Source organism: Muscardinus avellanarius (assembly GCF_963383645.1).
Source record: "Muscardinus avellanarius genome assembly, chromosome: 16".
Classification (NCBI taxonomy): domain Eukaryota; kingdom Metazoa; phylum Chordata; class Mammalia; order Rodentia; family Gliridae; genus Muscardinus; species Muscardinus avellanarius.
In genome coordinates, this window is record NC_137802.1 from 7,474,939 (window position 1) to 7,488,811 (window position 13,873).

Genomic DNA, 13,873 nt, shown 5'->3' on the forward strand with positions numbered 1-13,873 from the left:
TCGAACTTGCATGATCCTCCTGTCTCAGCCTCCCAAGCGCGGGGATTACAAGCGTGTACCACCATGCCCGGCTTCTGTTTTCTTTTTGTTTTTGTTGTTGTTTTATAATCACATTTTTGTTTGGTTTCAGGTTTTGTTTTTTTTTTTTTTTTTTTTTTTTTTTTTACTATTGGTAAAGTCACTTTTAAGATATGTCTATTTCAGACCATAAAGAAACAAATATAACATTTGTTTCTTGCATAAGTAGGTTTAGATTTGGTTTGTTAACAGTGGAGTATATACAACAAAATATTTAATTTTCACACCATCTTAACTGGCAACATACTTCTGTACTTTGAATTATTATTATATTTAATTATTTATCTATTTATTTATTTTTGTGGTGCTGGGGATTGATTGAACCTGAGGCATTCTACCTTTGAGCTACACCCCCAGCCATTTTATTTTTTATTTTGAAACAGCGTCTCCCTAAGTTGCTGAGATTCTAAGTTGCCGAGCACTAAGTTGCTGAGGCTGTCCTTGAACCCAAGACGCACCTGTTTCAACCTCTCAAATACTAGGATTACAAGCATGCACCACCATGCCTGACTGTTATTATTTTCGTCATCATTATTATTATTATTATTACTACTACTATTACTACTACTACTATCTTCAGTTCTTGTGGTACTGGGGATTGAACCCAGAGGCATTCAACCTCTGAGCCACACCTCCAACGCTGTTTTATTTTTTGTTTTGAAACAGGGTCTCACCAGGTTGCTGGGAATCTCTCAAGGTTGTTGAGGCTGATCTCAAACTTGTAGTCCTCCTGTCTCAGCCTCTCAAGTATTGGGATTACAGGCATACCCCATCAGGCTCAGATTTTATTCTTTTTTTAATTTAGAAGAAGAAAGCTAAAGGGGATCACTAGCTTAAAGGTTTTTAGATATGTAGGAACACAGTCCACTAAACTGAACAATTTGTAATTTGCTTTCAGATGGCCAACCTAGCATTTATACGAGGTCAGCTTGAAAATGTAAGTAAATTACATTGTAATCCTTGAATTTGTGAAGGACTGACCTGAAGAGAACTATAATAGTAAGGGTACAGGCTAAGCTGCAGTGACATAGAAACCCCAAAATGTAGTGACTCAGGCAAGATGAGGGTTATTTTTCTTTAGTATGTGAGTCTACAGGTAGGCTGATGGCTGAAGGCAAGTCAGGTATCTCTGCTGTCTGGTTCAGAAGCCCAGGTCCTCATGCATGGGTGAGGCGACTCCCCTCGAGCCTTCGGAAGGGAGAACAGGAGATGGAGGGTGAGCAGTGTCCTTATAAAATATGACTTAGAAACGGTTCACATTTCTTTTGGCTGCAGCTCTTGGCCGCAACTTTAGAGTATGACCATATCTAGTTATGTGAAAGGCTGATCTTCTAAAAATTTGTTTTTTAAATTGAAATGATAGAAGAGTGAATATTAGGAGGCAGTTTGCAATCTGCCTGAGTGCTTTAGATAAGACTTTCATCTCATCACAGTGTAGCTTAAGGTACCCAGGATGTGGGGGTCCTGATATTTTGGTCTATTCTCTCTTAAAAAAAGGACTTTGTGTTTGGGGTGTGCGTGTGTGTGTTTTAATAAGAAATGGTGTATCAGATTTGTTCTAGGAACCCTAGGGTCATATAGCCAGTGGGGCCCAAGTAAAAAACCTTTTCATTGTGCTTTCAGGCGGAACAGCTTTTTAAAGCAACAATGAGTTACCTGCTTGGAGGGGGCATGAAGCAGGTAAGAATATTTCTTAGTATTGGCCCTTCACTGAAGAAGTTTACAAAAAAATCATACTTTCTGAAAATTCTGCCCAGCTCCCATCATGTGCTTTGACCAAAAAAGGTGGTCTTTTTTTTCCCCCTGACCTATATAAAACAGCTTTTTACTAATTCAAAGACATGGTTTCCTGAAGAGTTTGCTAATTCCTCTATAAAAGAATAAAGACTATGGCTTTGAGGTCAAAATCAGCCTAGTAGTCAGCCTGAAATATTCTATGAGAAAATGTTGCTTGTCATGAGTTTCCTTTATTCTTTTTTCTAACAGGAAGACAATGCAATAATTGAGATCTCCCTGAAGCTGGCCAGTATCTATGCTGCTCAGAATAGGTGAGTGGTCACAGTCTAGGTGTGGCTGCCGCTGGGGTTCAGGCCTGGATTTCTGCCCAGGTCTGTGGGCAGAAAGTGCTGACTCTGGGATATTACAAATCTCACTTACCTACAGGTCATATGGGGGCTCCAAAAAATTAATTATTGCCTTCCAAGCGTCCCATCCCTTGTCTTTGTAGTCTTTAGGCCTTTCCAGTTTGGCCCTGCTTGCTGTGAGGAGCACACAGCCCTCACGTCTCTGGCCACCCCAGGATAAAGGTTGATCAGAGTTTTTATTCCTTCTCAAAGTGAGAAGGGAAGTTTGTGAGTGAAAGTGGCTCAGCTCTTCTTAGAAGTGGCAGAAGCAGTGTGAAAGCTGCCCGGGATAATGCCTTGGGAGAGGTTGCTTTGCGATACGGGCATCAGCAAACGAAGTTAGATGTGAAGTTAAAGTACCTCATGGCTTATTTCATCCCCTCAGTGGAAAACAAGCGGCTTTTTAAAAATTATTATTTGGTGGTGCTGGGGTTCCTAGAAGCCCTTCTACCTCCGGGCTACACTCCCAGGCCTGTTTTTATATTTTTATTTGGAAACAGGTCTCAAGCCAGCAAGGCTGGCTTCGAACCTGTGCAATCCTCCTGTCTCTGCCTCCCAAGCGCGGGGATTACAAGTGTGCGCCACCACGCCCAGCAAACCTCATCCCTTTTTATTAGGAAACAGGGTGCCATTAAGTTTCTTAAGCAACTTAAGTTGCTGAGGCTGGCTTCGAACCTGTGATCCTCCTGATTCAGTTTCTCAAGTTACTGGGCTAACAGTTGTGTACACTGTGCCCAGCATTAGTGGCTGTTTTTCAGGCCTCAGCAGGTTTGGAATAAGGTGTTTGCCTAGATGACTTGATCTCTATCTTACAGCATGTAGAGGTGATACCTAGGCTTCTGGAAGGGGAAATACCCAGGAGTTAGAGACCTTTGGATAATTTGATCAGGAAATAGGTGCTAATTCTAAAATAGTAGATGAGGGCCGGGCGTGGTGGCGCACGCTTGTAATCCCAGCTCTTGGGGGGCTGAGACAGGAGGATCTCACAGGTTCATATCCAGCCTCAGCTACTTAGTGAGGCTCTTAGCAACTTGGTAAGACTCTGTTTCCAAATAAAGTATAAAATAGGTCTGGGAGTATAGCCCGGAGGTAGAAAAGCCCCTGGGTTCCACCCCAGTACCAAACACACACACTCACACAAATGTTAAAATAGTAGATGAGTCTAAATTCTTATAAAGAAGAAGAGTCTGCTTTAGGGGGAAGCTTTAGGAAGCAATTTAGTTGTGTGTGTGCCAAAGGCCAGGAACGTTGATGAGTGAGAGACACGCACTCCTGTCAGTCTCTAGGCGGAGTTCAGAGCTGAAGCTCGTAGGGTGTAAGCAGAGAACTCCTTTAGGGAGTTTTATGTTGGGAGAGTTTAGGGGGAGAACAAAGACTAGCTAGCCTCTTAGGTTTTAGTTGCTGTAGAAGTTGGCGCTGGCGATTGGGTGTGACATCAAGCAGATGCTCTAAGAAGGCTGCTCATGGACCAGAAGCCTGGCACTGGTCCCCTGCTTAGTCCTTCTGCATTTTGATTGGATACTAGGTAGGCTAGGGCTTCCGAGGGCCTTTAATTTGAGGAGCTTTTAGCTTGACTGGTGCCAGGGAACAGTACAACTGGGGTCATTTGTCCTTGGAGGATTATTTAACAGCACTAGATGTTAATGGGACTGAACTCCTTGGTAAGAGAAGTCCTCAGCCAATAAAGCACTGAGAGGTGAGGCAGTGTCAGCTGGCCCCTTAGAGGTGAGAACTTTTGTAGTCTCTGTTAATAATGAACCTCTAAACCAGACATGGTGGCGCACACCTGTATTCCCAGTATAGAGTTTGAGACGAGAGGATCACAAGTTCTGGGCCAGCCTCAGCAACTTAGACCCTCAGCAACTTAGTGAGACTCTATTTCAAAATAAAAAGGGGTTGTGGGTGTAGCTCAGAGGGAGACTGCACCAGGCTCAATTCCTAGTATTTAAAAAAAACAAAATTAAACTAAGTTACTTTGTACTTAGGAGAAAACAAAAGATAGGCTGGATCCTGAGACTTAGGAAGGCTGATCTAAGTTGGGAGAAGAGCAATTTTTGAACTCTTGGCTCTGGCTGGGAGCTTCTTGCGGCAGCCTCCCCTGGCCTCCTGGCCTGGCTGGCATGGGCCTGTCCCAGCAAGGCTTAGCTCCAGAGAAGGGGAGGCTTGTGTTCTTTAGAGAACAGTAAACAGCATGGTCATCAGCTCTCCCCTGGCAGAAGCACTAGAGGGGCAGAGGTGAGTTTTGTCCTGCTGCTTCTGGTAAGAAAGTAGAAGCGACAGGGAAGAGAAGGAACTAAAGTGGCTCTTGGGTAATGGAGGGATTCCTGTCACATCCCTCTGTATCCTGGTAGAAGCTAGCAGAATCGGTCTACCTGTCTGGGTGCCCTTTTGACCAAGGGCCTAGGGCTTCAGTGTCAGGCCATTTGTAAAAGAAATTTATATCGCCAAGTGTGCTGGTGCACGCTTGTAATCCCAGTACTTGGGAGGCTGAGACAGGAGGATCTGGGTTCGCGGACAGCCTCAGCTACTTAGTGAGGCCTTTTGCAACTCAGTAAGACCTTGTTTCAAAATAAAGAATAGAAAATAGGGCTGGAGTGTAGCCTGGAGATAGAAAGCCCCTGGGTTCCATCCTCAGTACTGCAAAAAAAAAAAAAAAAGAAAAGAAAAAGAAAAAAGAAAAGAAAAAGAAACAAAAAATTGGACTGAGAGTATAGCTCAGAGGTAGAATGCCTCTGGGCTCAATCTCCAGTAAAATACACACACACACACACACACACACACACTCCCCCCCCCCCCTTGTGTCAAACACTGACAGCTTCAGAGAGGTATTACAGGACCAGAGCTTCCCAGAAGCTGTAGGAGGGCAGTAGTTGGTGTCCCGTTGCAGAGGCCGAGCCTCCTGAGTTCAGCCTCAGGTCACCTTGACCTGGTGCTGGGCTTTTCCACAGGAGGAACGAGTTCACTTGAGGTTTTGTGCATGGGAGATGCTGAAAGTCTGCTGGTGATGTCAGTTATGAAGATTCGGGCAGCATTTCTAGCCTTTCAAGTATTAATTTATCTTAAATAGAAGACATTGGAAAAAATGTAAGAAGTGGCAAATTGACAGCCTAGAGAGACTTTAAACAAAATCTCCTCAGGTAGGCATGGTGGCACTTGCCTGTAATCCTAGTACTTAGGAGGCTAAGACAGGAGGATTGCAGCTTGAGGACAGCCTCAGCAGTGTAGCAAGACTCAGCAATTTAATGAGACCTGGTCTCAAAATAAAATGTAAGATAGAGCCTGAGAGTGTCGTTCAGGGATAGAACACCCTTGGGTGCAATCCCCAGCACCCTCCCCCCAAAAAAAGGAAGGAAAAGATTTTGAGTAAAGGTAAATGGCTAATTTTTTTTTTAATCTTTGCTTCACAGACAGGAATTTGCTCTTGCTGGCTATGAATTCTGCATTTCAACTCTAGAGGAAAAAATAGAAAGAGAAAAGGAATTAGCAGAGGATGTTATGTCAGGTAAGACACCGGCTCTGCAGATGCCGAGCTTTTTCCACGTGGGGGCTTTCTGCCTGGTGCTTCAAGAAAGGGAGCGCTGTCTGCATCAAGGGAATGAACATGCCATCATGGGGAACAAAAGGTTATTGTAACATCTCAGGAGAGGGTTTGGAAAGGTGCTTTGTGGAAAAGACTTAACCAGCCTGGCATGATCGCACAGGCCTGTGATCCCAGTACTTGGGAGAGTGAGACAGGAAGATCGCAGGTCGATGGAAACCTCAGCAAGTAGTGAGACTCACCAACCTAGCGAGACCCTATTTAGAAGTAAAAATCAAATAGGGCTGGGGTTGTAGCTGAGAGGTAGAATGTTTCTGGGTTCTGTCCCAAGTTACACACACACACACACACACCTTGACATCTGTTTTTTTTTTTTAACTCCTTTTGGTAATGTTCATGATTTTTCTGTTAACTTTTAGTTCCCTGTAACCACTGGGAAATTGGGGAGCAGAAAGGGGAGGTCTTTCTCATCTGTTGTTTTGATCATCAGTCAGAATGCTGAGTAACATCCTTTGGTTCTAGGTACACAGCAGGCTAAGGAAGAAGGGAAAGAACTGGTGTTTGTGGTTTGCCTGCAGGCATGAAGGCTAGGAGCTGAGCGGGCTGTGCAGGAAGCTCTCAAGCTCTCCACTGCTCGAGTTTCTTAATTTGAAGTATTGGGGATTTTGACATTTGACATTCATTCAATAGCATTTCAGACCTATCTTGTGCCAAGAGCTAGTGAGACATTAGGGATGCTGTAGTCAGCTTTCATCCCGAAAGTAGCCTGGGAAGAGTTGCCTGTACCCAGTTATCTTTTAGTTCTCTCCTGAATATATATACATCAGTTTTTATTCTTCATCTCCACTGAAGCCACTTTTATCAAAGTCACCATATACAGCTGTTATTTCTCAGTTTTTACCTAACTCAGTCCTGTGGCTTCTCAGTCCTGAATCATTCAACTCGGGGACCACTGCCTGCTGTTGGAAGGCACCTGGCTGGGCTCCCCTTTCCTGTCCGGCCTCAGACGGTGGTGGACCGCAGTGTGGTCTGCTGCCCTCATGCCCTCAGTGTGCCACGTAGTCCTGCCCCTCCCGCTATTCAGATTCACGCCTCAGCCCCAGCATGCCCGACAGCAGGCTTCAGGCGTGGCAGTCTCCCAACAGCTTGACTCGAATGTCCAGTGGCCAGCGTGCACTAACCATGTGCAACATACTTCTGGTTTCTGCCACTCACAGGCCTGATTCTCCCTAGCCAGCCCCAGCTTGGCAAATGTGCCAGCATTATTCAACCAGGTGCTTCTGCCATGAGCATAAGACTTTCCTGATCTCTCCCTCATTGCTCAGGCCTAGAATATTAGCACACTGTAGCGAATCAGACAGACCAAGTCTGATCGCATTAGCTGCTTTGGCCCACGCTGCCATCCTTTCCTGCCTGGATTCTGTAATCTCGCAGGGTTCCTGCTTCCTTCTCTTCACTCTCACACAATTTGCTATCCACGTAGTGGGCAAAGTGATCTTTTTAAAACCCCAGTACCAAGCCGGGCGTGGTAGTGTACGCTTGTAATCCCAGCATTTGGGAGGCTGAGACTGGAGGATCGCGGTTCACGGACAGCCTCAGCTAATTAGTGAGGCCCTTCACAACTCAGTGAGACTGTGTTTCAAAATAAAGAATAAAAAATTGGGCAGGGGGAGTAGCTCGAAGGTCAAATGCCTCTGGGTTCCATCCCCAAACCCGCAAAGAAAATAAAAAATAAAAAATAATACCCCAGTACCTTTTTGTCAGCTTTAGAATAAAGTTGCATCCCCATGTGGACCTTTCCTTCCTTCTGTGGTCTGGCCCCACCTCCTGTCCTGCGCCCTGCCCTGCCGGCTCAGCCGTCTTCCCATGGTGTCGTGTGCTGTGCGCAGGCCTCTCCCAGCTGCCTGCCTGGTCCACGGCCAGTGCTTCGCTTCATTCACATCCCGCTCACGTTCCGCACGGGGGCAGCCCCTCCCAGTGTCACTGCTTCTTCACCCTGGAGCGCAGGGGCGTGTGTTCTGTGCTGTGTTGGCATCACCAGGAAGGTTACTTTTGCTCAGGTGCTGTTCATCTTTGTCTTCCCTATCAAAGAAGGATTGAGTTGCCATCAGCCTTGTTCATTACTGAATTCTCAGTACCTAGAGCAGTGCCTGGTACTTAGCAGAGGGAGGTTCAGTAATTACCTAATGAAAGAACAAAGGCTAAGAACCACCGAATAAACAATTTGGGTACAGTGTAGAAGCGCCGTGAGGAAGCCCTCGAAACTTGTGAAATACAAGTCTGTCAAGTACATGCCCTGCCTGCCCTCGATATCTTAGGTGTCGGGCATGGACACTAGTTTAAAAGTGTAAAGATCTTTTCCAGTTTCAAAAGTAGTACCATTTACTATGGAAAAAGATTTAGAAAAGCATTAAGAAGAAAGTAAAGATCATCCTTAGTCTTACTAAAGAAAGGGCTATTTGCTGGGTACAGTGGCACACACCTAAAAATCCAGTACTTGGGAGGGTGAGACTGAAGTGCAGGGTTGAGGCCAGCCTCAGCAACTTAGTGAGCCTCTCAGCAACCTAGGGTGACCCTGTTTCCAAATAAAAAGTAAAAAGGGCTAGGTGTGTAGCTCAGTAGTAGAATGCCCTGGGTTCAATCCTCAGCTGTTGTATTTTTCAGTCGATGTCCTTTTTTTGTCTTTTGGTATGGGAAGTTGAATCCAGGAGCATTCTATCTCTGAGCTACACCTCCAACTCTATTTTATTTTGAAACAGGTTCTCACTAAGTTGCAGAGTTTGTTCTCAAACTGTGGTCCTCCTATTTCAGCCTCCCAAGTCCTGGGATTACAGGTGTGTGCTATTGCACGTGGCTTAGGATATGTCTTTTCTGTCTTTCTCACCCATGTTATATATGTTTTAAGATAGAAATTAGGAGCTGGGTGTGGTGGCCCATACCCATAATCTCATGCAAGCATGTGGCCTGTCATACACTTAATATCTTACATGTAGAGCATTGACACTAGTTTGAGAGTGTAAAAATATCTTTTCCAATTCCAAAAGGCTGAGACAGAAGGATGACAGGTTCAAGACAGGCTTCAGCAAGTTAGTGAGACTCTCGGGAACCTAGTAGCCTAGCAAGATCCTGTCTCAGCCTCCCAAGAGCTGGGATTACAAGTGTGCACCACCACGCCCAGCTTTAATTTTTAATTTTGAAATAGGGTCTTGGTAAATTGCTGAGACTGTCATCCAACATACATTCTTCCTGTCCCAGCTTTCTGAGTACTGGGGTTTCAGGTACACAGCACCACACCAGCTATTTGGTGCTTTTGGTTTTTTTTTTTTTGGCGGGTTTGGTGATTGACCCAGAGGCATTTGACCTCCAAGTTACACCCCCTGCCCTATTTCTTTTTTTATTTTTATTTTGAAACAGGGTCTCACTGAGTTGCGGAGGGTCTCAATAAGTAGCTGAGGCTGTCCACGAACCGCAATCCTCCGGTCTCAGCCTCCTGAATGCTGGGATTATAAGTGTGCGCCACCACGCCCAGCTCTGTGATAACTACTTTTCTTAAATATAATAATTATCATTAGGAAATCTGAGTTTCTTTTTAGGTGTTTCCGTTTAACTTACTCATCTGATGAGTCTTATACCAGTAAACATTGTTGAGTTATATGGATTATATATTTAAGTTATATGATAAAACAGGTTATACATGCTTCTTTTGTAAAAATTTTCCATTTTTGCTCAAATTTGACATAAGACTTTAGGTGCTTTTCATAGGAATTTTAGAATTGTTTTATCAAGGCCTCAAAGTGCTTTGAAACCAAGTGTTAGGTTTGAGTAGCATGTATAAATTACTTTGTGGAGATTGCCATCTGAATAAATGAGCACACCTTCACTGCCAGGAGTAGCGACACGCCAGCTAAGTGAGTTTGAGAAGCCAGGATGCACATTTCCTCTCGTAGCTGGCTGTTGAGTTGACTGGTCTGTCCTCTGCTCAGCGCTGTGGTCGTCTGGCTGCCCTGATGGCAGGTGCGACTTCCTGCTGCTGCTCTTAGGGTCAAGGCCCTTCTTGCTTGTCCCCATGTAGCTCTGTCTGTATTTCCCATGGACTCCAGCAAATGGCCACCTGCCAGTTCTAACTCAGTCCTTGGTGAGAGAAAAGGGACTCTCATGATTGGCCAAAGCGAGCCAGATGCGTTCCTAACTGAGGTGGAGCATGGTCGCTGAACCCGAAGCCGAGGTGGTAGCTGAGAGTTCTGAAGCGTGTGGCCTTCGCTGAGGAACATGCGGTGCTTCCGCTTATGCTCGAATTCACGCAGACGCGGCGGCTGTTTTGTGAGGTTGGATTCCGGCTGGCCACCTCATGGAGCGATTTGCCTTCGGTTGACATTCACACTCTCTCCAGGTTTATAACTGCAGTTGGGGAAGCATGATGATTGTCTCCTTTGTTAAATTCGGCTTACTGGCTGCCACTAAAGCAACATTAAGTAGCAGTGGGATTCAGCACTTTTTTTTTTTTTTGCAGTACTGTCTTGTCTAATTTGGTGCCACATTTTATGTAGATTTGGCATTAAATGTCTAGAGCAGCCAGACTTGTCTGAAGACTCACTGTTCAAGATATTGCTGGGTAATACTTAGTGCTGATATATTGGGTAAAACTTTTGCATTTATTTTATGTGAAAAATATTTCCATAGTTTATTTCATTACAGAATTGTTTTAGTATAAGATGAATTTCTATATTTTGTGTGTTAGAATGATCTGCTGATTGAGAGTTGTAAAATCTATAACCAGATCTTGAGAGTTAATTCTCTGACAACTTTTTCTCTTCTTTTCCATCACTTATACATTTAAGTTTCTTTCATTTTTTAAATTTTATTTCAGTGCCCAAGACAATGCTAAGCATACAGTAAGCATGAATAAATACTGGATGAGCGGGCATGGTGGCACGCGCCTGTCATCTCAATACTTGGGAAGCTGAGATAGGAGGATTACAAGTTCAAGGCCAGCCTTAGCAACTTAGCAAGACCGTTTCCAAAAAAAATAAAATAGGGCTTGGTGTAGCTCAGAGGTTCCATGCCCCTAGACTCAATCCCTAGCACCAAATAAGTAAGTAAATAAATAAATGCCTGATTAATAAATAATGTATGATTAAAGAATTTAGGATACATTATTTTCTCTGAAGAAACTTTCTTAAGGAGATATATACATATATATAATCTTTTTTGTGTGTGTGGTACTGGAGGATGGAACCCAGCGACATTCTACCTCCAAGCTATACCCCAGCACTATTTTTTTTATTTTTTATTTTGAAACAGGGTCTCACTGAGTTGCAAAGGGCCTCACTTAAATAGCTGAGGCTATTTGCTAACTGCAAGGAATTTTATATATATATATTTTTTTTTTATTATTATTTTTTTATTTTATTTTTTTTTTTGGTGGTACTGGGGTTCCTGGAAGCCCTTCTACCTCCGGGCTACACTCCCACGGGCTACACTCCCAGACCTATTTTTTAACTTTATGTGGAAACAGGGTCTCTTAAGCCAGCGAGGCTGGCTCCGAACCAGCGCGATCCTCCTGTCTCAGCCTCCCAAGCGTGGGGATTACAAGCGTGCGCCACCACGCCCGGCTTATATATATATATTTTTTATGGTACTGGGGTTCCTGTAAGCCCTTCTATCTCCGGGCTACACTCCCAGACCTATTTTTACATTTTTATTTGGAAACAGGGTCTCCTAAGCCAGCGCTCGCGGCTGGCTTCGAACCTGCGCGATCCTCCTGTCTCTGCCTCCCAAGCGCGGGGATTACAAGCGTGCACCACCACGCCCGGCCTAAGGAATTATATTTTTAAAGCATAATATGCAATATTGTCTGTGTATCTGAGATCACATTCTCCAGTTTTTTCTTTTTCTTTTTTTTTTTTTTTTTTTTTTTTTTGCAGTACTGGGGATGGAACCCAGGGGCATTCTACCTCTAAGTGACACTCCCAGCCCTATTTTTTATTCTTTATTTTGAAATAGAGTTGCAAAGGGCCTCACTAAGTAGGAGCTGAGGCTGTCCTCACACTGCATTCCTCCTGTCTCAGCCTCCCAAATGCTGGGATTACAAGCGTGCACCACCATGCCCGGCTCTTTCAATAGTTTTATGTATTCTCTTGAAGTTAGTAAAGATTTTTCATGTTAATTCCTTCTTCCTCGTACCCTTGAGAGTTTCCCTCATTGCACATTTAAGTACCAGAGTACTTGTGACAGTGGAAGTGTTTTGGAGGCACAGTACCTGGTTCCATGAGTTTGGAGTGTGGTGCCGAGTTCCCTCCTGGCTCTGCCACTAATGAACAGCATTGCTGTGGACATGGTGTCAGTCTTGTTCTCAGCTCCTCAGTGCAGAGCCCGCCTCATGCCCAAGACTGAGACTGCACAGTAAACACAGTGCCAGTGTCCTGAGGCCGCCGGCATTTATCAGTTGAATCTCTTTAATTGGCTTGGTGCCTGTGTTACACTTAGCCCTCACTTTATGGCGCTCTCCCTAGCTGTTGTATTCAGTTTCTTTTTTATTTCACTTATTTCCACTCTAATACGCATCATCACTCTTCTGTTGTCTTGTTGTCTTGGGTTTATTTTGCTCTTTTTTTCTAGTTTCTTAGGTGAAACACCGGGTTATTGATTTAAGTTCTTTCTTCCTATTTAAAACTTAGAGCTTTACCTGCATCCCATACATTTTGGAATATTTTCATTTTCATGTGCCTCTAGGTACTTCCTAATGAGTGTTGTGGTTTCTTTGGACCTTTGGATGTTTAGGTATGTTCGTTCCCTTCCTTCGGTTCCTGTTCCTCTCCACTGTGGCTGGATGCTCTTTGTAGGACTGCCATCTTGTATGCTCATGGAGGCATGCTCTGCGGCTCACGTGTCTTTGTCCTGGAGAGCACTGTGTGCACCTTCTAGGCAAGTTGTGTCTAGTTAGGTGGCATGTTTTGGATCTGTCCGTTAGGTCAGGTATTTTTAGAAAGTTAAGTTTTCTAGATTCTTACTCATTTTGTCTCATTTTTCTAGACAACATTTTATTGTCTTTATTTATACTTATTTCTGTGATGTTTAACCATTCCCAAATACGTATATATCTTTATCATAAATTATCCCTTCATCAGATAAATGATTTTTCTCAGTTTAAGATGTTTGTCACAAATTTTAGTTTTACTTTGTCTACTATATCTTCAACTTTTCCTGAATCATTTTCCAATGAATGCAGAGGCGTTCTGTCTTTGATTATATTCTCAGCTCTATTTTATTACTTTGAAACAGGGCCTCATTAATTTGCTGAGGCTGGTTGTGAACTTGTGGTCCTCCTGTCTCAGCCTCCCAAGTCCTAGGATTACAAGTGTGGGCCACCACACTCCAGCTTTTCAGTGTCATTTTGTAGAAAGATGTGGTTGGGTTTTTTTGTTTGTTGTTGTTGTTTTGTAGTATTGGGGATTAAATCCTCTGGCATTCTACCTCTGAGCTTACCCCCAGCCCTATTTTTTATTCTTAATTTGAAACGGTGTCACTAAGTTGCAGAAGGCTTCACTAAGTAGTTGAGGCTGGATGCAAACCTGCCATCCTGTTTCAACCTCCCAAGTATTGGGATTACAAGCATGTAGCACCATGCCTGGCCTGTGGTTGGATTTTTAATTTAATTTAATTTATATTTTGGTACTGGGGATGGAACCCAGGGGCATTCTACTTCTGAGTTACCCCCTGCCCTATTATTATTATTATTAATATTATTTGTGTGTGTGTGTGTGTGTGTGTGTGTGGTACTGGCGATGGAACTCAGGGGCTTTTCTACCTCCAGGCTATACTCCCAAACCTATTATTTTATACTTTATTTGGAAACAGCATCTCACTAAATTGCTGAGAGCCTCACTAAGTAGCTGAGGCTGGCTTTGAACCTGTGCGATCCTCCTGTCTCAGCCTCCCAAGCGCCGAGATTACAAGTGTGCGCCACCACGCCTTTATTCTTTTTTTTTTTTTTTTTTAAAGGGTCTCACTAAGTTGCATAGGGCCTCACTAAGTAGCTGAAGCTGTTCACGAACCGCGATCCTCAGGTCTCAGTCTCCCGAATACTGGGATTACAAGTGTGCACCACCACATCCAGCTTGTGGTTGGATTTTTT

General features: G+C 43.9%; 1 protein-coding gene across 3 annotated transcripts in view; it reads left to right on the plus strand.

Moving 5' to 3' along the window:
- TTC19 (tetratricopeptide repeat domain 19) overlaps positions 1–13,873 on the plus strand; it is a gene marked incomplete at both ends in the record, with an annotated part of 28,887 nt that overhangs the window by 2,930 nt on the left and 12,084 nt on the right. For 2 of the 3 annotated variants that reach the window (XM_080713270.1, XM_080713268.1), the window contains 4 exons: positions 977–1,015; positions 1,702–1,758; positions 2,065–2,126; positions 5,609–5,703. In XM_080713270.1, the coding sequence (XP_080569396.1) occupies positions 977–1,015; positions 1,702–1,758; positions 2,065–2,126; positions 5,609–5,703 (253 nt within the window). The remainder of the gene's footprint in view (positions 1–976; positions 1,016–1,701; positions 1,759–2,064; positions 2,127–5,608; positions 5,704–13,873) is intronic. The other variant, XM_080713269.1, reaches the window with a different exon arrangement.